General features: G+C 38.7%; 1 protein-coding gene across 1 annotated transcript in view; it reads right to left on the reverse strand.

Annotated features, from left to right (window-relative positions):
* Positions 1 to 1,350: 1,350 nt before the first annotated feature.
* ntn1 (netrin 1) overlaps positions 1,351 to 26,986 on the reverse strand; it is a 71,235-nt gene continuing 45,599 nt past the window's right edge. The window contains 6 exon segments of the mRNA NM_001078917.1: positions 1,351 to 2,201; positions 11,063 to 11,143; positions 11,244 to 11,306; positions 13,495 to 13,644; positions 15,956 to 16,144; positions 17,233 to 18,257. Of these exon segments, the coding sequence (NP_001072385.1) occupies positions 1,873 to 2,201; positions 11,063 to 11,143; positions 11,244 to 11,306; positions 13,495 to 13,644; positions 15,956 to 16,144; positions 17,233 to 18,226 (1,806 nt within the window). The 5' untranslated portion in view covers positions 18,227 to 18,257 and the 3' untranslated portion in view covers positions 1,351 to 1,872.

The raw sequence follows: 26,986 nt of genomic DNA on the forward strand, positions 1-26,986 counted from the left end.
ATGAAGAGAAGAGAATAATCCATTCTGTAGAGTTTAGAATAGGCAAATCCATGTGCTTATTTTTAAAATAAAAAGCAGAGGGACTTCAAGCCCAGAATCAACCACCTCAAAACGGAACAATGTAAGGCAGTAATCCCCAACCAGTGGCTCAGGGGCACCATGTTGCTCACCAACCCCATGGATGTTGCTCTCAGTGCCCCCAAACCAGGGAGTTACTTGGGGGCAAGTTTTGGCTGAATAAAAACAAGATTTCCTACCAAATAAAGCCCCCTGTAAGCTGATAGTATGCATAGAGGTTGCCTAATAGCCAATCTTAGCCCTTATTTGGCTCCTCCATGAACTTTTATGGTGCTTGTGTTGCTCTCCAAGTCTTTTTACATTTGACTGTGGCTCACGAGTAAGAAAGGTTGGGGACCTCTGATGTAAGGGAAGGGTTAAAAGACTCTGAGGGTTGTGAAATGGCCTTGCTAGTGAGAGGTTTTCTTATCAGTGTGAGGAATCATGTATGTCTGCACGGTGTATATATAGGGGTGTATTTACAGTATTACCACTGGAGACAAACATCACCGCTTTTCACATTGTTGCTTTTGTTTTTATAACTTTTGGGTGACTGTTCCAATTTCAGTGAGGGTTTGTAGCTATGGGAAATATCACTGGTTAATATTTGTCTCCAGTGTTAATAAATACACCCCATAGTGTTTCTGCTTACATAAACCCAACTAAATGAGCTCAGCTGTTTGTATGTAGGTTCAGTAGAAATTGGCACTGCTATGGTAGAGCCACCAAATGTGTTAGAAGCGATTCCTTGGTCATTATATAGACATGGAGACATGTGGGTGGTAGCCGCCTGGAAACAAAGAACTTTAAATATTCATTAAAAAGAAAGAAATAATGGAATTAGCTGGGCCTCAAGTGTAAAAGTAAGATGGCAGCAATGGCAATGTAACTCACCCTGCCCACATAGACACCCACATCTTTAGGTGATGTTGGAAGTTGCTGCTGAAGGGTTGGATAATAATGGTTTTGTTGTATAATGGAGACCCAAAGGGCTGATTTCTCCCAGGTTACATGTGGATGGATATGTGTGTCAATTTGGCAAAAAGGTTCTTCCAAAAAACAATTTGCAGAAACATCTTCTTCTTTCAGACCATTATATTAGAAAGGCTCATATCATATTTAAGGCTATCCTCATATCCTTCTGTAAGCAGACAATTTGGATGCTATCAAGGCTTTTTGTTCCAAAAACATGAAAATCCTCAGCTATTCTGGGACGCTTGAAAGCCAGTGCTGAACGCTCCCCGCAGATTGAGGGGATTAATAAAATACCAATAACTCACACAATAACTGACAGATTGTACAGTAATTTGTATTTAAGACAAGAGAAAGCAGCATATTTTTTTTCTACAAATATATAAAAATACTCTTAAGCACAAACATTTTGTTACATCATACATGGAAAGAAAACCGAATGGAAATGATTTGCTGGATGCTGAAGCGCACTTCCTGCTGGGATCACAGAATATAAATAATCATTCTGCAGCCTCGGAGTACATTATCTACTTGAGATTTATTGTTGGGTGCCTGTTTCGCCTGTGTTTTAGCCAAATTTCCCGACTGATGAGTTCTGTATTACAGAGGTAGCAATACACATCCCATTATGTGCAGCTAGCAGTTAGCGTTTCAATCTACACGAGCTCTGGTTGTGAGACGGCTGATCTCCAGCACAACCTGTAGAATATTAATAGCAGACGTACTGCTCTCCAGCTGATATGGACTACAACAGCAAATACTCAGTGTGCAGTTCATAGCAGCTGGAACATTCTTGAACTTGACATCCCTGCTGTATAACTATACAAGTCCCCTTTGCCCTATTTATCCCACTCTGCATTTTCCACGACGTTCTTGCTGCTGGAAACGTCTCAGTTTGTGGCCCCACACATCTCGCCAAGGGAGGGCCAGGCTGTTCTTATCCAAAATCAGGCGGGCCGGATCTGGAGATTCCTCGTCATTGCCAATGATCAGATAGGACTTTCCTACTTGCACTCTGAGGCAGTCACAGGCCAGGTCGTGATCAGGAACCCAAAGCGGTTGGTCCCCACGGCGTATGGGCACCCTGCGCTGTCTGTACACCGTGAGCACTGTGGCTGTAAATTGCCACCACTCTCCAGACTTCTCCATAGACAAGAGCTGAGCTCTAAGAACTGTCAATCGAAGCAAGAAAAAATATATATTATTATTTTTGGTAAAATACAAAATCTGGTTAGAAAGTAATAATTAGAGTCTTTCTTCTAAAAATGCCAGCAGCACTTTCAACTAATTTAAAGTCTGATCACTTGTAAAAAATGATCACAAGATAGGTCAAGTTTACCAGACATAACAGAAGCAAGAGATCATTTCATAGAGCTGAACTAAGTTTCACACAGAGATAAAACGTCATCAAATGCATCTTGTGCCTTAATTCTTACTGCTCCTCTGTTCTTGCTCTTCCCCTCTTGCTGTTCTTGCCCCTCCTCTCTTGCTGTTCTTGCCCCTCCCCTCTTGCTGTTCTTGCTCTTCCCCTCTTGCTGTTCTTGCCCGTCCCCTCTTGCTGTTCTTGCCCCTCCCCTCTTGCTGTTCTTGCCCCTCCCCTCTTGCTGTTCTTGCCCCTCCCCTCTTGCTGTTCTTGCTCTTCCCCTCTTGCTGTTCTTGCCCCTCCCCTCTTGCTGTTCTTGCCCCTCCCCTCTTGCTGTTCTTGCCCCTCCCCTCTTGCTGTTCTTGCCCCTCCCCTCTTGCTGTTCTTGCTCTTCCCCTCTTGCTGTTCTTGCCCGTCCCCTCTTGCTGTTCTTGCTCTTCCCCTCTTGCTGTTCTTGCCCCTCCCCTCTTGCTGTTCTTGCCCCTCCCCTCTTGCTGTTCTTGCTCTTCCCCTCTTGCTGTTCTTGCCCCTCCCCTCTTGCTGTTCTTGCTTTTCCCCTCTTGCTGTTCTTGCCCGTCCCCTCTTGCTGTTCTTGCCCCTCCCCTCTTGCTGTTCTTGCTCTTCCCCTCTTGCTGTTCTTGCCCCTCCCCTCTTGCTGTTCTTGCCCCTCCCCTCTTGCTGTTCTTGCCCCTCCCCTCTTGCTGTTCTTGCTCTTCCCCTCTTGCTGTTCTTGCCCCTCCCCTCTTGCTGTTCTTGCCCCTCCCCTCTTGCTGTTCTTGCCTCTCCCCTCTTGCTGTTCTTGCTCTTCCCCTCTTGCTGTTCTTGCCCGTCCCCTCTTGCTGTTCTTGCCCCTCCCCTCTTGCTGTTCTTACTCTTCCCCTCTTGCTGTTCTTGCCCCTCCCCTCTTGCTGTTCTTGCCCCTCCCCTCTTGCTGTTCTTGCTCTGCCCCTCTCCAAGTCTCAGGCTCAGCACATGTTTTCTATATTGGCAGATGTATGTGGCCCAGGTAGTATAATTACATTCTTGTTCTTGCAAACATATACAGTACAGGTATGGGACCTGTTATACACAATGCTTGGGACCTGGTGTTTTCTGGATAAGGAGTCTTTCCATAAGTTGGATCTCCATACCTTATGCCTACTAAAAAATAATTTAAACCTTAAATAAACCCAATAGGATTGTTTTGCTACCAATGTGGATTTATGCAGCTCAGTTGGGATCAAGTATAAGATAATGTTTAATTATTACAAAGATAAAGGAAATTATTTTTAAAAAACTTTAATTATTTGATTAAAATGGAGTCAATGGCCTTTCTGTAATTTGGAACTTTCTGAATGATGGGTTTCCAGATAACCCATCCCATTTTATATGTATAAAATCAGCTCACATAGCTGATCTCCAACGTTTTCTTTTAGGGCGCCTGATGTGCCTAACAATACATCTGTGTTTGAAGGTGAGGTGCCTAACCTGGAATATATAAAAAGTGCTTTGTACCTGAGGTTTTTTTTTTTAAATATACAGGTATGGGATCCCTGTCTCCCATAGACTCCATATTAAACAAATTTAGAATTTGAAAACATAATAAAACAGTACCTTGTACTTGATCCCAACTAAGATACAATTAATCCTTATTGGATGCAAAACAATCCTATTGGGTGTAATTAATGTTTTATTGATTTTTTAGTAGATGTAAGGTATGGAGATCCAAATTACAGAAAGACCCCTTATTCGGAATACCCTTGGTCCCGAGCATTCTGGATACCTATACCTGTATATATAATATATATATATATATACACACACATATGTATACATATGTATTTGTGTGTTTAAGTATTCCATAAAGAAAAGAAAATATTTGTTCACATGTGACCCTTGACCTCCAGCAGCAATCTAGTCATCCCGGCCTCCATTCCTAGCCAATCCCTTCCAATCCCAGTGGATTTGCCATTTTCCTGTTGAGTAATGACTTCAGTATCCAATAAGACACTGCACCTGCCACATAATTCTCCATGAAAACTTCCCAGTGGATAACAGCAGGCTAGACGGTTCATTACATACCTTTCCCTGTGTTGTCGGAAAACATCCCAAATTAATCCCATAAATTACTTTAATTCATTGCCATAATTCCAATGTAATGAAAACAAGTACACATCATGTAATTGGGTTAATAAATAGAGCCTGGAGGGTATCAACTCTCATTCCGATTTAAACATAAGCTTAATGCTATACTGATTGCATTACATGGTATATTCGTTAGCTTATCCTCTTTATTGCTTGCTCTGTTTATGTGAAAGGCATCTGGCAGAGATTTTAAGATGGAAAATGTGAATTTCTGCATGGGAGTTCCTTCTAGTAAATATGTCAGGTCTGAGATAAATGAGGGGAGTAATGTGTACTTGATTAGCAGGTTTTTTGTTTGCTTTCTAAAGAATGGCTTGATAGGTCAATTTTTTATGAAAGGGCTGATATAGATTAATGGGCGTATGAGTAACATGGCCAAAAGCTCCCCCAGGTTTATTAATCTATAGGAACCAATCAGATTTGGTTTTTTTTGTGATATAATCACAGTATTACAAGTGACTAAATTTATCAAAAGGTGATAAGACACATGAATAAGAGGAACACAGAAATAAAAAAGGTGGAGAAACATCTACCAGGGGAGAGATGAGTATTGGGTAATAAAAAGGCGGGTAACAGAACAGGATGATAAATTAAAGAGACTTGGGCGGTGCAGGTTTTCTGCAGGTCAGAAAAGGAAGGTAATAGAAATGGGTGAGACATTTAAGAGACATGGGGGTTCAGGTCATGCTGATGCACAGGGTCATATTTATAGAGATCACCACAGGTACAGAAAGGTGAAAATACAGTTCAATCTGTTCTCAACTTCTGGTAATTCATTGCGGGAAACTGCTTCCATTTGGAGTCAGATCGCCAGGAGTAATTTGTTTAATTTGCGGCAATCTTAGTGATAGTCTATGGCAAGGCTTTTTTGGGGGAGATTTGTAACCAGCATAACAAAAACGAGGTTTACCACAGGATGCAAACCTCCCCAAAAACGCCTTGCCATAGACTGGGATTGCTACACGTAAAATAAATTACTCCCAGTAAATTTCCTTTAAAATGTAGTGAGCTCTATTTTCACATTTTGATAATTATGCTCCATAATATCAGGGGGAAAATAGATAAAAAGAATAAGAAAATTAGGGGAAGAAGCAGATAGGATAGTGATAGATAGGGTTAGGGGAATAGAGTAAGGAAAGAAAAAACATTTAGGAACATAATTATCAAAGAGTGAAACTAGCATTGAAAATCCCATTAACGTTAATTAGGAAGGTAACAGTTTCCATTGGTGAACTGTGGTGAAATCTGTTTTCATTTTTTGATAAACATGCCCCATAGATTGCAAGGCAGGGTTGGGGGTTACAAAAAGAAGGGCAGAGAACATAGAGAACATAGGGCAGAGAACATAGAGACAGAGTGTGTAAAAAAGCAAAAGGCAGCGAGCAAGTTGGAAAAGAATAAGAAAATGAAATGTTTATTAGGTTAAACGGTTTGCCACCTATGGTCTGATCCGATTACAATGGGGTGTATGCAGGCACAAAGGGAGAGGGACATATAAATGGATCAATGTTGTCTTCAGCTAGAGCAGGGGTAGGGAATCTATGGCTCGGGAGCCAGATGTGGCTCTTTTGATGGCTGCATCTGGCTCGCTGCCAAATCTTTAATAAAAAAATAACGGGGGTGTGGCCTGCGATCGGCGGATAGAAGACGTGTTCTAAGCCTTAGAACACGTCTTCTATCCGCTGAGCGCAGGCCACGCCCTCCTCCGAATCCGGCATCCTTACCAGGTTGCACTTGAATCAGGGCCCAGGGAACTGAAAGGGACATTGGAGCAGAAACCTGTGACAGTTCATGCTTGAATTGAAAATAAAATGTGGCCAATATGTCTCTGTTGGGGCTACAAAGAGAAGCCACTGTGCTAGGTAGCCCTCTAGTTATACCACGAACAAGCCATATTAAACAGCTAAAGATGACACCCACCCTACCTTGCCCTGCAGCATCCGCTGTTGAATGGGCCTGAAGCCACATCTTCCTCCACAGGCAGCAGAAATCCCATCGGCCATTGTATGGCTCTCACGGAATTACATTTTAAAATATGCAGTGTTTATGGCTTACTCAGCCAAAAGGTTCCTGACCCCTGAGCTAGAGGCATCTGTAAAGCTTTGTAAGAGATATCTTGCCAAGAACTGGGCAAGCCTTTAGTTTGCCTCATAGTGGGGTCCAGGGGCATTTCAGTCCCTAATGCTGCCCTGAGGTTGTCTAGGCGATGTCAACCCCCCCATTCCCCTTGCCTTTCTGTGATCCAGATTTTTGCACCAGTGCTAATTTATTTGATAGCATTTTTTTATTTGGATGTTTTAATATACACGTATGGGATCCGTTATCTGGAAACCCATTATCCAGAAAGCTCTGAATTATGGAAAGCCCATCTCCCATAGACTCCATTTTAATCAAATGGTTCAGAATTTTAAAACTGATTTGCTTTTTCTCTGTAATAATAAAACAATACCTTTTAATTGATCCCAACTAAAATATAATTAATCCTTTTTGGATGCAAAACCATCCTATTGAGTTTAATTAATGTTTTATTGAATTTTTAGTAAACTTAAGGTATGGAGATCCAAATTACGTAAAGACCCCTTATCCGGAATCCCCTTGGTCCTGAGCATTCTGGATAATGGGTCCTATACCTGTATATGGTAACATTTGCATTTTTAAAAATTTCCAGGTAGAAAAAAAAATGCAAAAATTGCACAAAAACAAATTTTGATGAGTAACCCCCTACGAGTTAAAAAAAATGGAAAAAATATTCAGTGATGCTGAGCAGTAAAATGGGGACATATATGGCCGTCTGAATTTTTAATAGTTTAGTTCATCCTCATTATATACAGCCTCTGTGTTTATATTCGCCACCCTCCTTGAGGATTTGCAGAGGTTCTTGCCTAACATATACACACCTTGGGTGGCTGCACACACTTAACCTGTGGCCTCTTGCCTAGACTTTCCACACTGACTCCATGGCCATCATTTGTTTGGTTTTATTGCTCCTGACACAAAGGTGATGAATCAATGCGGCTTCTTTGCTATTTCCTTTTCTGTTGCCGGTGTCTCATGTTAGAGAGCCTCTCAGGCCTTTTATCAGCAGGGGCTTTGCCTTTAGCACAACACTCTCCACTCCTTGCAAACCTCCATTTATCAGACCATATTTAAAAACATACATTGTACAGTTAGCTAGAAAGGCATTAAAATAAAGTCTCCGGTGTGGCTAATACGCCCCTCACCTCTTTTTGTGGGAAGATACTGAGCTGCAATGAAATAAGATCTTTTTTTTACGTTTTTATTATTATTTAAAAAACTTAGCAAAAAAAAAAAACTAGCCCAGTTCTCGCGTTTCTCTGCTTTCACTTTCCTTTAATATCTTTAACTCCTATTCTTTCTAATCATGAAGAGGAAATCGGCTTAAGTGGATAATTCCCTTTGTGTTTTTAAAGAACATTCTTCTAACGCAGCAGGACTGGGTCTGAGCCCTTGCTGTCACCCCCCCATACACGCTCTGCTTTTCACCACACACTTTGCTTCCCACCCTCGCGCCCCTTTTTTCCCCCAAAAGACGTTGTTTTCACTAATCCTATGAAATGATGATCCTTCAGTCATCTTATAGAGGCTGTGCCTAGGGAATGAAGAGAAAGACCTGCTGGGAAGGACTCTGACCCAAACAGAGAAGGGCAAGGAATAAAAGCTTTGGAATTCAGTTGTTCTTCCTTATTCACGGATTTGCATCTAAAAAGTACTCGGCGCTTATAAGTAGAAGATCTATCACATCTCATTTTATATAGACACTGGAGGAGAAAATCTGCTCCTCAGATAAAGATAAAAGTAAATAGAAGAATGCGCCTTTCTTTCATGAAAATAAATAGAAATGCACCTTATTACAGCTTTAATGTAATCCTTGGCATGTCAAGGCAGGCAGCCATAGGCTTTATTCCTAGGCATTACTTATTATTTGGCATATCAGCTTAAACTTCTATCTGCACACACTTCCTGGAGAGGTCAAACGTTTTAGTAGGACAAACAGACAATTGTCGGTATTGAGTTACAATTGCAACTTTTATGAGTCCCCATGTTTGTTTGCATTGCCTATGTGTATATGTAACAATGGCACAAATCAAATATTTAGATATGCCCTACATGTTTAACCTCTTCTGCACTGTGGCGAAGCTCCATGGACCAACTTTTGAATGGAAAGTCATCTACACTGGACAGTTGATTGGTTGTGATTGCGAGATGCACTTTATTGTTCACATATGATTAGTTATTATGGTATAGTGTATACAGGTATGGGACCTGGTATCCAAAATGCTTGGGGCCTGGGGTTTTCCGTAATTTGTATTACCATACTCTAAGGGGCACATTTACATAAGCATGAACGCTCAGAGCGTATTTCCGAGCGTTTCGTACACCACACAACTTTTTTGTACGGCGCACGACTTTTTCGTACGCTTGCGCAAAAAAAACCGTAAAGGTTTTACCGCTGTTTACAATGGTTCGGTGTGAAAATTTTGTGACTTTCGGATCGCCGATACAATATTATCGTGACTAATACGATTTTTTTGTAAGCATTTTCGGGATATTTGTGATCTTCAGAAATTTTCGTTTCCAATCCGAATTTTTCCCATTCGGGATTTGGATTCGTGGATTAGTAAATCTGCCCCTAAGTCCTCTAAAATATAATTTAAACATCAACTAAACCCAATAAGATTGTTTTTCCTCCAATATATCTTAGTTGGGATTAAGTACAAGGCACTGTTTTATTATTACAGAGAAAAAATAAATTAAAAAAAAATTATTTGGGTCTTACTGTAATTTAGAGTTTTCTTGATAACAGGTTGCTGGATAATGGATCCCATACCTGGACATGTGAATGTACTTTCAGCTAATGCAACTGGTTGATTCCACATGAGTTGTTTTTGTGGGTAATAAGAATTATGAGATTTTTCGGGGAGGGGGCTGATTAATAAAGTAGGTTCTCCATATAGCAGACAATAAGAAATTAGTTTTTTTTAATTTAGTTTTCAATTTGTAAAGCAAACATCCAATCAGTTGCTATGTATAATTGCAGCTTAACCTTTGTTTTAATAAATCAGTGAAATGTATTTTGAATTATATAAAATATGTTATATTGTATCACATATTGTTTCACGATTCTTTGTACAAACTCTAAAACCATTATTTTGACTTCAGAAACTGAAAACTAACTGATTGAGAAAACTGCAGCCATTGATAACCTAAAATGTACTTTTAGTGATGAGCGAATCTGTCCCATTTTGTGAAACGAAACAGTAAAAATGTTGTGCAGCAAAAAAATTGATGCCACTAATTCGCCACAAATAAATGCCTGGCGAAAAATTTCGCCCATCACTACTTACTTATATGTTTCATTTTTTCTTTAAGCCAAGACTCTACCAGAAGCTCCCTCCCAAGTATTCTTAGCCTCTACAGCAGTGATCCCCAACCAGTGGCTCCTGTGCAACTTGTTGCTCCCCAACCCCTTTGATGTTGCTCCCAGTGGCCTCAAAGTAGGTGCCTATTTTTACATTTCTGGCTTGAAGGCAAGTTTTGGAAGCACAGAGAAAGTTTTACTCCAAGCAGAGCCTCTTGCAGGCTAGCAGCCCACATGGGGCTACCAAAAAAGCCAATCACAGCCCTTATTTGGCACCCCCAAAGAACCTTTTTCATGCTGGTATGGCTCACCTACATTTTTTACATCTGGGTGTGGCTGATAAGTAAAAAATTATGGGGATTCCTGCTCTACAGAGAGATAATATGAAGCTAAAAATCCAATGGGACTGATGTGGATGATGGGTAAATATCTCAGCACTATATAAATGAAACATAACAATATATAAATAGTAAAAGCTTAGATAGCCCCATGTACCAAGCTTAAATAAGCAGAGAGCTTGAACAATAGGAAACTCATCACAGTCAGGAATCTGCTTTGTTAAGTCCCTGAAAATCCAAAATATATTCAAGAAGAACCTCTAGTATTACTGGAAATAGGTTTTAAAAGCAATCAAGGACCCCAAGGGATAAATACTTTAATTTCTTATCCTTCTATTCGTATACCATGTATTTAATTCAACTTTTAGCTCTTCTGGATAACAATACCTTACATTCCTCCTTCACTGCTCAGGGTGGTGTTTTTTTTCAAGATTTCCTGACACAAAATAATCTCCCCTCATTTACCTAACCAAAATATGATTTTTATACTTTTTATTTGTAAATTACACTGTTAACATAGCAAATAATTCACTCTACCATTTAAAGCTTTATTCGTGAACAAACAAATTTATTTTTTAGTTGTAATATTGGTGTGTAGGCGCCATCTCAGTGCATTGTGCCTGAGTCTGAGCTTTCAGAAGGAGCCAGTGCTACACATTAGAAATGCTTTCAGGTAACCTATTGTTTATTAATTTCTGACAAGTTTTGAATTAATCTTGAAATCTCAAATTAAAACTAGAAATGTAACAAAACAACTGCCATTGACTTCTACACAATCTCTCCAGCTTTTATAAGCCACATTTTTTTATTTGAGGCTGTAAGACTTACCATAATCCTTCTTGCAATACTTGCGTAAGTTCATATGCACGCGGCTATGGGAGGGCTTGCAGTATGACTGGCACTCTGTACCTAAGGTAAAGTAAACATTATTTGTTTAATGTCACTATATCCATTTATTTTTAATGCAGTTGAGATAAAAATAAGAATTTTAAAATTCAATAGAATGTACCATTTGTCCCTGCTTTCCACTCCTGGGGATAACTAGCTGTGGTTGTCATCTCTTCTTGAATTCCTGATATGAAGAAATATAAACATAGGTCTATTTAGGCAGTGTTAACATTTTGTTTCACAATGTAATTCTCTTCATTAGTAAATACAGGTAAAATTTTAGGTGGTATATTTTTTCAGATGTAAAAATAATGATACATGTAATGAAACTCTTCCATAAGTAAGAAGGGGGTTATTTAATAAAAGGCACTAAGTTTGCCCAGGAGCAGTAACCCATAGCAGCCAATCAGCAGGTACTGATTTACTGATCACCTGTTAAAAAGCAAATCGTTAATTGGTTGCTATAGGTTACTGCTACTGGGCAAATTTAGTGCCTTTTATTAAATATGGGGGTAGGAGTTTTATTGCATACACTGCGCTTTGGTTGAAAGTATCAAACTTAATTCCAATTTCTTCACCCACTGGAAGATGAGTAGTTAAAAATGTATTAAAGATTAGCAAATTTTCTGCCTATGCTTAATAAAGATGGGAAAGGCAAAATATGATTGACAGCTGAGATTTCTAAATAAGTTTATAACATGTAGGGATGTTTTAATAACAGAAAGAATTTGGGTTTCATGTTTAATTTGAAAGGGACTTTTTTCACAGCTTTTTATATCTGAGTTATCAGAGTAATTTAAAAGGGAAACCAGGGTAGAATGTTATGACACAGGTACAGGTATCTGACCCCTTATCTGGAAACCCATTAATTATGGACTCCATTGTAAACAAATAATTCACATTTTTAAAAATGGTTTCCTTTTTCTCTGTAATAATAAAACAGTACCTTGTACTTGATCCCAACTAAGGTATAATTACCCCTTATTGGGGGCAGAACAGCCCTATTGGGTTTATTTAATGGTTAAATGATTCCCTTTTCTCTGTAATAATAAAACAGTACCTTGTACTTGATCCCAACTAAGATATAATTACCCCTTATTGGGGGCAGAACAGCCCTATTGGGTTTATTTAATGGTTAAATGATTCCCTTTTCTCTGTAATAATAAAACAGTACCTTGTACTTGATCCCAACTAAGATATAATTACCCTTTATTGGGGGCAGAACAGCCCTATTGGGTTTATTTAATGGTTAAATGATTCCCTTTTCTCTGTAATAATAAAACAGTACCTGTACTTGATCCCAACTAAGATATAATTACCCCTTATTGGGGGCAGAACAGCCCTATTGGGTTTATTTAATGGTTAAATGATTCCCTTTTCTCTGTAATAATAAAACAGTACCTGTACTTGATCCCAACTAAGATATAATTAATCCTTATTGAAGGCAAAACAATCCTATTGGGTTTAATTACTGTTTAAATAATTTTTTTAGTAGGAGATCCGAATTACGGATAGACCTTATCCGGAAAACCCCAGGTCCTGAGCATTCTGGATAAAGGGTCCCATACCTGTAGTATATTTTTTTGGGAGATATTATCCAGTCCTGACCACATTTTCCTGGGAAAAGTCAAAAGTTTTTTAGTTATTTCCTAGAATTATGCACTTGAGGATTTTTCTGGAAAGATTCTGGGCTGTTCTGCTAGCAATTACTTATATGGTTGGTAAATGTAAAAACATTCCTAGGGAAGGCTGTATGTTACTGCCGTGGCATGAATATATGGGTGCATGTTTTTAATGATTAATTTCCCGTGCATATAGCCCTGACAAATAGGGTTTCTGTGTGCTTTTATATAGAGCAGGCTGCACTTCATACTGTAAATGGAGAGAACTCAAGAAATGGAGAAACTCAACAGCAGATGAGTTTGTCCATAAAGTTTAAATGTATTTTATAAAGTGCCAAGATGTCTGCTTGTGGGTGAGGCTATACAGGCTCTTAATTGATCCTCTATTTATATGAAATTATACAACTCAGGGGCAGAAGTAGGAAAATGGCAACCGCAGAAATGCTGCAGATATTATCAAACTACTTAAAATCCGACCGTGAAAGTGTAAGAGGATCTTCATTTATGTTTTAGTTATATCTTTAATCCCTTAATGAACCTCTGAGAGTGTAAAAAATACAAATATTTAGATAGTGCCCTAGTATGTTATATTTTACATAAATATTACTAAACTGTACATGACAGGCCTATACTGATGATCACTTTACACTTACAATTTCTCTATTTAAATTTAAGACATAAATTGATCAATGTCCCTGAAGACATTTGTAAATATCTATGTAAAGAGTGCTTACGTAACAAGTTACTTACGGACACAGGGCATATGGGCTGATCGACTCTGCTGGTATCCCGGGGCACAGCGGTTGCAAGTCGGACCAGTCACACCCGTTTTACACTGGCACTGCCCCGTGGTTTGGTTGCACATTGCATTCACTGCTCCTATTGGGTGACACTGGCAAGCTAATGGAAGAGATGATAAGAGTGTCAAATGCATAGATCCTTTTTGCCTTTATTACTAACTGCATCAATAAACTGCATGGCTTGGCAAAACAGTGAGTGGGTCCTTTATCTAGTGAAATGGGAAATTTATGCATAAAATAAAATCTACTACATAAAATAAAAGCTAAAAACAATAAAAACATCATTATTCAGTGAGCATGGGTATGTTCAGTTCTTCTAATGATTAGGTTATTGAAATGAATAACCTCTGACACTGCTGCCAGGAAATTAGGAAAATTGTATGTATAGGTTTCCTATCCATCACCTTTTGTTAGTACAGGTATAGGACCTGTTATCCAGAATGCTAGGAACTGGTGTTTTCTGGATAAGGGGCCTTTGTGGATCTTGGATCTCTATACCTTAAGTCTACAAGTAATTTAAACATTAATAAAACCAAATAGAATTGTTTTGCTTTCAATAAGGGTTAATTATACCTTAACTGGGGGTCACAAGTATTACAGAGAAAAAAAGAAATCATTTTTAAAATTTTGAAATATTTGATTAAAATGGAGACTATGGTAGATGGTCTTCCCATAATTTAGAGCTTTCTGGATAACGGGTTTCCTGATAACAGATCCCATACCCATACAAATAAGACAGTACACAACATACCCTATGCCTCAGTAATCCCTCAAAACTTATTGCAAGTTGTACAAAAAAAGGGTTAAACTTTAACATATTCTAATCTATTAACATATTCCTTATCTATTCATAATACCATGCATAATCTGTACGACATTTTCACCCCCATTTGTTTCACACCGCCTCTTTATAATGAGCCAGATTTTCAAGCCATTTCCAAAATAAACTATGTATTTCTGTTCTTCATATTTGTTTTATATTTTAACAAACTGTAGGGGTGGTTGCCCATGGGGTGAGCGGCAGGAGCAGTAACAGAAAGGCTCAGCCTTAAGGGAAGACTTTCTATTTTTTCTCCTAAATATACATAAAAGTCCAGCTTTAAGATAAGTTAGGATGAAATTTGAGGACAGAAATACATAAAAAGCCCAGCTTTAAGGTCAGTTAGGATGAGATTTGGGGAAAAACCTTGTTTGCTATCCTAGATATTGTGACTTATTGTGACTTATTTACCAATGATTAGTGATGGGCGAAATGTTTCGGCAGGCATGGATTCGCGGCGAATTTCCGCGTTTCGCCATTGGTGGATTGTTTAGCGAAACGGCTGAAAAAATTTGATGCGGAAAAATTCGCCACACGTCCAAAAATTGTCGCCGGCGTCAAAAAAGAATTGTCGCCGGCGTCAAAAGAATAGCCGCGCAACGATATAGTAGCCGTGCGACTAAATAATAGCCGCGCAACAAAATAATAGCCGCGGGCGACAAAATAATAGCCGTGCGACAAAACATTAGCCGTGGGCGACAAAATAATAGCCGCGGGCGACGAAACAATAGCCACGCGACAAGATAATAGCCGCGGGCGACAAAAGATTAGTCGCGGGCGACAATTTTTTTGGTCGCACAACATTTTTGGCGTTTCGTGAATTTTTCGCCGTTTCACGGATCTTTTAAAAGATTCGCGAATTTTTCGGCGAAGCGAAATGGAACAGATTCGCTCATCACTACCAATGATTTCCTATATTTGCAACTTTGCTGTGAGCTAAAAAAGGCCCTGACCAAAGGCTGGACTGGGTGGGTTTGAACTGAAAAAGTCTGACAACTACTATACTAACTACTTACTACCTTTATCATTCTGTTTGTGTCACATTTTTACCAACTCCCTTACAGCAGCAGCAGAAGTAGATTCTGTAACCTACTCCTTGTAGGGATTTGCATGAACCTGCCCCCTGTCCTTGGTTGAGGGGCAAAGAACAAGACAGTGAAAGATTAGTTGGGGCATTGGGTTGCATAACCTTTTAATGCACATGGGTGTTGGGCAAAAGCTCTACTGCTAAAGAAAACCCACACAAAGGTTTATGCCAGGGGGGCATGATTTATTTTGTTATTTGAATAATATATATACAAGGATGCTGATCAGATACCATCTTGAGGACATGTTGATACTATAATGCATGCTCTTCCCCAGCCACCTACCTTTTAATAAAACCATAAGAATATTATTTGCTTGGGTTTTCAAGAGCTTTTAAAAATTTGCACCCAAAAGCATTTAAAAAGAAATGTTCAAGCAATCAATGATTGGCTTAACAACCACAGAATTGTCTTTTTTAATACTTTATTTTTACTCTATACAGTTAAAGGGCACACATATCTTTTCACAGTACTTCTTAGTTGAAGCATCATCTAAAAATACTCACGTTTGCATGCCTTTCTGCTGGTGATAGGCTTGCTCAGGTCCCGTTTGTAGCCTTGCTTGCAGTAGTGACAGTGACGGCCAGCGGTGTTGTGCCGGCAGTTTAGACAGACGCCTCCGCTCTTTCGACCCGAGAGCTTGTATAGCTCCATGTTAAAGCGACATCGGTGAGAGTGTAAGTTACACTCACAAGCTGAATGAGCAGAAATTAATGAAAGAAAATCTCAGATTAACTTGAATTATGCTGAGTATGCATTCCATTCACATGCAGCAAATTGCAAGCCGACCATATGTGCTCATTATTATACAGGAGAATTATTTCTATGAGCTGGAGAAGCTTGACCTTTGCCTTCTACAAAATAGCACCAAGTATTGCTTCACTGTAAAGTGGGTCTTAACATTTTGGAACATGAAGTTTAAACACACCAATATATGCCTATATAATGATAGCTAGATAAATAGAGAGAAAGAAAGCAAGAAAGAAAGAAGCAAAGACCCTATGTGACCACAATGACGCTGGAAATCTGGGGAAAAAAAGCTGAATTATAGAAAAAACATGATGATTGCCTTCAAAATTATACTTTGCTTACTGCACTAGCAACTGAAAATGAAGATAGATAGATAGATAGATAGATAGATAGATGATAGATAGATAGATAGATAGATAGATAGATGATAGATAGATAGATAGATAGAGAGATAGATGATAGATAGATAGATAGATAGATAGATAGATAGATAGATGATAGATGATAGATAGATAGATAGATAGATAGATGATAGATAGATAGATAGATAGATAGATATAGAAAGATAGATATGTGTCTCATACCACATGGCACTTAATCTCTGTGTATTTATACTTATTTATTGTATTTATTATAATACTTGTTCTCCCTGTGTGTAGTTGTGTATATTGTAAGATTGTACAGTGTACCCTTGTAGCGCTTTATAAATAAAGTTATACATAGATAGATAGATGGATAGATAGATCTTTTAAACTTATAAGGAAAAGTGTATTCTATAAACTATATTTACATGTTAATTTCTGTAAATTCTGATGGCCTTTTTGGTAAAAAACATTTGCTTTATTCTTTTGGTGCAGAAAGCAATAAGTACTGCTTTCAGCTGCAATTAAATTCTATTTGCAAATGACTTTAAACCCAGTGCACTGGTTTAATAGTATATTGGAAAGTTGCTTAGAATAACTAAGCTGATAATGAAAGATCTAATGTTTATGATGATGTCTTGACGATGTACAAATACATTTCTATAACTTACCCACACACTCATGTGCATTGCTTGGGGTTGCTCTCTGCCAAGGCCTGTCATAGTAAAACGGTTTGCAGGCATCACATTCTGGGCCGATTGTATTGTGCTGACATTCGCACATTAGTCCCTCTTTGCCGGCTGTGCAGCGGGATGCGTGGCCATTACATTTACACCTTCCTCCAACCTGGATTTCAGAAACGCCATAGAAAGCTGTTTTCCTTCTAATTCCCATTTTCTTTCCATGGTGAAGACGGTTAAACACGACCCTTATGTCTGTAGCAGTTACCCAGTCTTGCAGAACAGGGCTATACTCAAATCTACGGGCTGAAGGGCGGCCGGCTAAAGGCATGAATGCTACAAGTCCTTTAGTCAGAGGTTTTACGCCCGTTTGGAAGTCAGTGCACGTGGCTTCGTGCTGCATGGGCTTTGATATCGCACTTGTGGTGGCCTGGTCGTAAACACGGCGGCAATGAGTAGAGTAAAACTGGAAAGGAATCCAAGTTTTCCCATAATCCATTGACTTATAGATGGCCATAGAGTCTGGCCGGGGTGAGCAAAAACGTAAGCTGGCATAGACCAACTCAAATCTACGGCCCAGTGGCAAAGTTAATGTGACATTCTGCGGAAATGTAATTCCACTCTCTGACTTCCAACATGTTTGGGCATCTGTATCTGTCATGTATGAGGGTGGATAGGAGTTCTCAGGTCTTTTCTGGTCGCACAGTTGACACCTTCGTGATGTCACATTTGTGGAATCCAGAAAATAGCAGAGTTTCTGTGGCGTTCGGCCGCAGGTGTTGGACGTAATCACCTCTTGTCCAAGAGCAACATTGATAAAATCTGGGATGCAGTACTTTGGCCGCTGTTTGGCATCGTAACAGGGGCCATCTGGAGTCCCTCCATGTGTCGAAGCTTTATTAGAGTTGTTTTCCTGTCCCCTGGGCACCGGGCACAGCAAGGAAATGATATAAAAAGGAATAAAACCCCACAGAATTCGAGGCATGTCAGAGCAATCAGGATGTTGGAAACATTACCTGGGAGAAAAAAAAGATACCAGTTAATAAATATTATCCTTGTGGGAAGATGTGCAGAAAGCAAGCTCTTGATCGTTTGCAATCTCTGTTCAGCAATTTATAGGGAATATATCATGAGATATGGGAATGACAAAATAACGAGGGTAAATGAAAGAAACATGCTTTTCCGCTAAGCATTTGTTTGGAATTTCTTATCGTTTTAGGCAAAACAGCTTTGCATCCTTTTTTTTTAAACTTTTTGAAGACGGACAAATTTCATTCCGACGTTAGGCATATTAGGAAAAATATACACTTATTTAAAGCTAAAAAGAATGAACTTGTCTCATAATTTAATCCTAAACACATGAAGACAGCCATGAATAACATCTGAACATTGTCCAGGCCTCGACCTCTTCATTGTGATAAATTGCTTGTATTCCAAGTGGCTGAAAATAGGTTTGCTTCAGTTGAACAGAAACTTTTTATGCTTTCATTATTTTTTAATTTTTTTCTTTAATTGATACATATAAAGAATCTATTATCCAGAATGCTTGGGACCTATGGTTTTTCAGATAAGGGATCTTTCCGTAATTTGGATCTCCATACCTTTAGTCTGGTAAAAATCATTTAAATATGAAATAAACCCAGTGGGATTGTTTTACCACCAATATGGATTCATCAAGCTTAGTTATCATCAAGTACAAGCTACTGTTCCACTGTTCTATTACCCTGCTACCGTTCTATTATTACAAAGAAAAAGTAAAAATTTGAGCTATTTAGTTAAAATGGAGTCAATGGGAGCTTTCTAAATTCTCTAATTTTATAATTATTTCCTTTTTCTCTGTACAGGTATCGGACCTCTGGAAACCCATTATCCAGAAAGTTCTGCATTATAGAAAGGCCATCTCCCATAGACTCCATTTTACTCAAGTAAATCAAATTTTTATAAAGGGTTTCCTTTTTCTTTGTAATAATAAAACAGTACCTGTACTTGATCCCAACTAAAATATAATTACCCCTTATTGGGGGCAGAACAGCCCTATTGGGTTTATTTCATGGTTAAATGATTCCTTTTTCTCTGTAATAATAAAACAGTACCTGTACTTGATCCCAACTAAGATATAATTACCCCTTATTGGGGGCAGAACAGCCCTATTGGGTTTATTTAATGGTTAAATGATTCCCTTTTCTCTGTAATAATAAAACAGTACCTGTACTTGATCCCAACTAAGATATAATTACCCCTTATTGGGGGCAGAACAGCCCTATTGGGTTTATTTCATGGTTAAATGATTCCTTTTTCTCTGTAATAATAAAACAGTACCTGTACTTGATCCCAACTAAGATATAATTACCCCTTATTGGGGGCAGAACAGCCCTATTGGGTTTATTTAATGGTTAAATGATTCCCTTTTCTCTGTAATAATAAAACAGTACCTGTACTTGATCCCAACTAAGATATAATGAATCCTTATTGGAGGCAGAACAATCCTAGTGGGTTTAATTACTGTTTAAATAGTTTTTTAGCAACCTTAAGGTAGAAGATTATGGAAACCCCTTATCTGGAAAACTCCAGGCCCCAAGCATTCCGGATAACGGATCCCATACCTGTAATAATAAAACAGTACCTTGTATTCGACCCTAACTAAGATATAATTAATTCTTATTGGAGTAAAACAATTCTATTGAGTTTAATGACCTGCTTAATGTATATATATAAACATATATTATATTATATTTGATTTGATTGGTGTAATACGCTAATTTTTCAAATACAGTTGACGTGACTGTTCAGGTTCCTGTGTTGCAATTCACAAGCAGGAAGGAGTAACCACGACAGGTGATTTCTTTGTTTAACACCCTTGTATACTTGAATACTAATTGCCATTAATTGTATTTGTAGTAAAGAGTGTGTCTAATGTTTTCTCCACCGTTAATTTCTTTTTACCCTTTAGGCTAACACAATGCAGCGTGCACATTCCCATTTTGCTGTGAGACCCACTAGCCTCGTATTAATGGAATATAAATGTGAGAAATCTTCGAGGCCGGCATATCAGGCTCAATGAAAGGAATAATGCCGTCTGACACCCATATCAGTGCGAGGGTCTGTTTTGTGCTGAATCTTAAGTCTCTGTTGTGTCGGGGGACAGCGAAACTCTTCTGCACAATAATGTCCTGTGATCACAGAGTAACCATTTAAATGCAATGGCTCCACAAAGCCAGAGAGTTGCTCTATGAATTCCAATTCATTCACATTTACATATATGTAAGTTACGAGTTTTAATGTTTTATGTGAATACTTTTGCATTTAATTCAATCTGTGACAATCCACTTTTAAAACCGGCAAAGCCAGGAACCACTTGCATGATATCTGCTCAAACCTTTGGCAATATTTGTGCTTTGAAATGTAAGACGTTACGCCATTGGCAGGTGGTGCCGACCAATCCAAGTCGTGTTCTCCCAAGATTTTTTATTCTTCAGAATTTTTTGTCTCGCATCAGAAATGCCTGATTATAAGTTAAAAGGACAATCAGCACACTTCATCTGTTCATGCAGCTAGCGGTCTAACTCAATTTAACTCCCTGTAAAACATCTACCACCTACAGTGCCTCCTCTGCCATTAATCCTTTAAGTAATTACCCCCCGAGTTGCAGCTTTGTAGCTTTTCAGTGCATGCCAATGCTTTACCCCATAATGTCTGAGTGCAGAATTTTGACTCATTATAATTGCTTATGCATGCTCATCAAATGCACAAACTGCCTATATACTATACAATCTTATCACTGTTTATAGTATAGTTCCCCACAAATATAATCTGAATATTATTCCTTGAGAAGAATGGAGATGCCAGCAAAAACAGGGCCATTCTAGTAAATGGGCAAAAGGGACATTTCCCAGGGCCCAAAAGGATAGGGGGCAGATTTTTATCTGCTATAACTCTTCAGTGCAGACCTCTCATTTTAATCCACTGGGAGAGTATAACAGTTATACAATCTCTATATAAGGCTGAACTTTTCATGTTTTATTTTGTTTTTCTATTTAGTAATTATGTTTTATCTGCTCCCATGGTCCTTCAGGGAGGTGCACCTGGATCTCAGTTCTGCTCTGTCTCTTTAGTGCCTGCTCTATTATATTCTAGTTCACCTGCTTGAGGGTAACACTATCACGAATTTACCGGGACAGCCATAAAGGGCCCACCAATTATTATTATTATTATTAACATTTATTTATAAAACGCCAACATATTCCACAGCGCTGTACAATTGGGTTACATACATTGGACATACAGAGTAACATATAAAGCAATCAATAACCGATACAAGAGGTGAAGAGAGCCCTGTCCAAAAGAGCTTACAATCTACACCAATGAGATCTTTTCCCTGGGAACACTGGCACCTTCAATGTGTTTCTGAGTGCCTCCTTAATTCAGCCTGAATTGCATATTTTTCTTACGTGAATACTAATTATGAACATTCAGAACCAAGTCATATTGATAGACTTAGAATTCATCTGCAGCCACTCTACATGCAAGAATACAGTTGCACAGAACTAAACTGTTGTCTTATGGGGATATTAGTGTCAATGAAAGACCAGAATCAGCTATGGGTCAAAACCAATTCCAGACATTTGAAATAGAGATCACATAGCCGAAAACTTGATCTGTTAATTTGTTACATATGGTTCTCATGTTTGAAACAAGCTAGGCCCCTTCGTGTTTATTGATACAATGCAGAAAATTAGAACTGCTGTCAGTGTGAGGCTCTCTCTAAGTTGCCACCAGTGAGACTCAAAGTATGAACAACCTAAGTGGTGATTTATAAGTTATCAATAGATCCTCCTCCTGTTTCCCTTCTCCTCAGTGCCTCCTCAATATAAACTAAATGTAATTTTATTTGCCATCTGCATTAGCCTACCCTATGTTTGTACGTGTTCATTTAAATAGCATCACAAGGCACACACTCCAGAACTGGCCCTAGTTTGTGTAAATGGGATTAGATTGCAAGCTCTGTTGGGGCAATGTGAATGATGCAATATATCTGCAAAATGCTGCATAAATGTGTCTGCATACTACAGGTATGGGATCTGTTAATCAGAAACCCGCTATCCAGACAGTTCTGGACTCCATAGACTCCATTTTAATTAAATAATTAAAAATGAAAACATATTTCTTTTTTCTCTGTAATAATAAAACAGTACCTGTACTTGATCCCAACTAAGATATAATTAATCCGTATTGGAGGCAACACAAACCTATTGGGTTTGTTTAAATGATTTTGAACCATAATAATCCCCCAAAGGCTTCTGGGCTGCAGTGCATTGCACTTACAGTGGATAGTTCTACCCTCGCAAATGCCTGCAGCAAGTAATGCTTGGAAGGCAGTATATTTGGACTCAATTTATTAACACTTGAGTGACTGCCAAGATTTGCATTAATCATCAATCTTGTACAAGTACCTGTACAACTAATTATGGCACCCACCACACCAAAAATAACATATTATATATGTGATATATACAGTATATATATATATCCATATCAGTGCAATGTTTTTAAATAGTGTAACATGTACTCAGTCCATGTATTTGCACTAGCTTTTTAAAACCTGATTCCTTAACTAATACAAAGCGGCTCAAGGAATACACAGAACTCACATTACATTCACACTCTTTCTCTCCCCTCTTTGATTGTTTGAATCCTACAAAGACACACATTTCCTCTGGGAACAAAGTGGCGAAAGGACACCTTGTAAAAACAGCGACGAGCCTAATCACAGGCTTCCATCAAGCTTGCCACATCCTGGGACAGTTTACCAACAAACAAAGCAGGACAATTTCACCGACAGCTCGTTCCTCACACCCCCACTTTGCACCTAATTTGTTACGAATTGGAAAATGCACATTTTTTAAATAGAACTCTCTTGGGGTTTTAATGGCCAAGTGATGAAATGCCCTTTTTTAAAGTAACACAGACACAGCCCTAATTATCTCTATGTTGTCAGGATTAGGGAAGGGGTAGGGTTTTAGCCCCATCTCCAGTTTAGACTCAAAGCTCTAAGCAAAGCTCTACATGTTGTTTGCAACGGAAAATAAAAAAGAACACAATGAAGCATTTTGTTGCATGTTGGCCTTGTGTCCAAACAGATCTGAAAAAAGGTTTTATACTCCATTACCTGACAGGCTGGACTGTACGAACCTTTAGCAGGCAAGCAAAAGTGAACTGGCAATATGGCAATATACTTTGTGGTAAATTTGTAAATGCTATTTGTTCTGCTTCCTGTCTGCCCATCTGCCCCAATTCCACCCCCATGACCCCTTCATCCTTCCCAGTACCTCTCTTTTGGCCACCAGTGTCACACCCCTGCCCCATTTAAATCATAGCTCCACCCTTGGCATAATAGACCCACTCTTGGCAACCTACATCTATCTGTGATTGTCCTCCTGGAGGTTGTTCTACATTTGTGTAAAGGGTTATCATTTGTTTATCATTTCTTGGTGCCCAACTGATCTCCCAAACCTGAGCGATATAGTTCAGCAACACCTTTCCTCCACTAATTCCATGAAGGTCCATCCCAGAGATCAAGAGTCGCATGTTTATCTGTATGGTAAAACATTGGCACACAGCACCTCCATTTAACTATAGGCTTACTGTGCCATGTTAGTTGGGCAGGAACTCATCTTTTGCACATTTCCAAACCAATAACAGCAGCAGTGGATGAGCACGATTTCTCCATAATTACCCCTTTCCAGGGCCAGACTGGGCATGGGAGACAATAGGGAAAAACCCGGCACCCCCACCCAAGAACGTGGTTGCAAGGAGAAGGTTGGCTGTGGGTTTGACTTTGAATGTAGCTAATGACTGAGGTGGGAGGGATCAAAACTGCAGTGGGAGGTCCTTGGTTGAAAGGGCCCCAAGATGGCAGCCCCTGTGGGCCCCAGACATCCCATTCCAACACTGCCCCTTTCTATATTTTATTTCTAATGATACAAATGTAAAATTTACCAAGGTTCCATTTTCAGTTATAGACTGAAAAAAAGCTCTTGTGAGAAAATTGTTTTTTACTTTTCACTTTGCTTCAGAATGAAGAAGGATTCTCTGAGGGTTTCTGTAATGTGTAGGTGTAACCAAACATGTCTGTGACTGATGGAAAGAGATTTGGTTCTGCCGTTGTTAAAATATACCAGCACTTCGTCGGTGTCTGCTATGTTTGTAAATCCTCGGTTTCTTTCACAATTACACATAATTACATCATTAATTATGTATTTATAATGGTAAAAATACATAAATCCATCATGTTCCGCTGCTCTTTGGGTGTAAGGAAATCCCCACTGCGACACCGAGCAATTTTCCCTTTAAGGCTGAAATAAATACTTCCTGGCTGAAAAAAAAAACTGTCAAAATGTTCAAAATCCCCATGTCTGACTCTTGAACTCTCAGATTTAGCAAAAGCTAGCAGTCACTTTACCAAATAGCTTTTGTAAAAGTATATTGTGGTACTATATATTATTGTGGTACAGGTATAGGACCCGTTATCCAGAATGCTCGGGACCAAGGGTATTCCGGATAAGGGGTCTTTCCGTAATTTGGATCTTCATACCTTAAGTCTACTAAAAAATCAATAAAACATTAATTAAATCCAATAGTATTGTTTTGCATCCAATAAGGATTAATTATATCTTAGTTGGGATCAAATACAAGGTACAGTTTTATTATTACAGAAAAAAAGGAAATCAATTTTAAAAATCCTAATTATTTGATTATAATGGAGTCTATGGGAGACAGGCTTTCCGTAATTCGGAGCTTTCTGGATAATGGGTTTCCGGATAAGGGGTCCGATACCTGTACTATATATTATAGTACAGGTATGGGACCTGTTATCCCAAATGCTTGGAACCTGGGGTTTTCCGGATAAGGGGTCTTTCCGTAATTTTGATCTCTTACCTTAAGTCCACTGAAAAAAGAGACAGTAATTAAACCTATTATTACTGTTTTGGCTCCAATATGGATTAATTATATCTTAGTTGGGATCAAGTACAAGATGCTATTTTATTACTACAGAGAAAAAGGAAACCATTTTTAAAAATGTGAATTATTTGATTAAAATGGAGTCTATGGGAGATGACCTTTCCGTAATTAGGAACTTTCTGGATAATGGGTTTCCGGATAAGGGGTTCAATACCTGTATAGTAAATATATTAGCAAAATTTGGCAAAAACTGGCTTGGCAACTAACAATCTATCAACTTATTTCCTATCACGTTCTCTGCAATCTCTTTGGAATGAAGCAGCGTTCCCCAGATGGCGTCTCCCATGGTTCATCCTCTCATCTGGATGCCACCATGCTGCCACATTGGGAGAACTCTGCAAAGCGCTGTTAAATGAAGCAAGAAATTCTCTTGTCTGCCTGGCCCGGAACTGCTTGCATTTGTTTGCTTTGCACATTGTATGCTCTCCCTTTATTTCCAGTTATATCTTTCTCAGAACTGTTTTCTTTCCTTTTGTTTTTTGTTTCCATTTCCTGAACATTGGTCCTTAGTCGCTTGGTGTTCAACCCCGAGATGGTTGGGATCATTCAATAACTGAAAGTGTTTGTTTTGAGGCAAATTATAATGTGAGTGTGAGGCTATGGCATTGTGTGTATATGTTTCTGTTTCTCCATCCTGTTCCTTCTAATGCCTAATTTGTTTCACATAATATAACACCCCCCTTATCCTTCAAAGGGAAGAGCACCAACATGTGTGTATATTCCAGCGTTTAATCCTTGCAGTTCCGCTCGGCGCACAGCGTGTATGCTATACATGGTCCGACGAGCAGCAGCAATTTACATGGGGCTGCTAAAGAGATTCCCCCCCCCACACCTGTGGCTGAATGAAGTGACCAATGGGGCCTTGGAAAGTATTCACTGCAAGCTAAAATGGTGGGAAAGCGGCCCAGCATTTGAATACTGCCAAATCTGAAACAGTAGGGTGAGAAATTGTCTGTCTGCATCAAAGGAGCAACTGTGATGTGTGCTTGAAATCACTATCAGCTCCATTCATAACTCAGACTCGCCTAGCATAGAAATGTATAGCGTCCTAGAGTTATTACATTTCAATTCCTTTCTTTCTTTCTTTCTTTCTTTCTTTCTTTCTTTCTTTCTTTCTTTTTCTTTCTTTCTTTCTTTCTCTTCCTTTATAAAACAATTTATTATATCATCATTTACCACAGTCTGTTGGTGTTATATCATCAGTTGTTCTAAAAAAAAATATATTTCTTGCAAAAAAATCAGCAGTGTCAGTGGGAATCACTTCCACCAGTACTTTAAGGCTGGGATCAGATGGGAAAACCCATTATAATGTCACCTGCAAGTGTGTCAGGCTCATTGCAATTGCTCTTAAAATTGCACTTTGCTTACCACACTTGCGACTGAAATGAGTCCTGTTGTCTCATTACTGTATTACAAGGTAACTACTGAGCAAAAAGGAACATTTGCACATTAAGCAATATTTTGTGGGAGACAGTACTGACTATTTTTTGGGTAATGGGTTTCTGCATAATTGATCCCATATTTATTGAGACAGAAAAAAAGAGAGAGAAATGATAGATAGATAGATAGATAGATAGATGATAGATAGATAGATAGATGATAGATAGACAGAGGTAGACAAATAGATAAAAAATGATAGACAGATGGATAGATAGATAGGTAGACAGACAGACAGACAGACAGATAGATAGATAGATAGATAGATGTAGAAAAATAAATAAAAGAT

The sequence above is a fragment of the Xenopus tropicalis genome, chromosome 7 (genome assembly GCF_000004195.4).
Source record: "Xenopus tropicalis strain Nigerian chromosome 7, UCB_Xtro_10.0, whole genome shotgun sequence".
NCBI lineage: Eukaryota > Metazoa > Chordata > Amphibia > Anura > Pipidae > Xenopus > Xenopus tropicalis.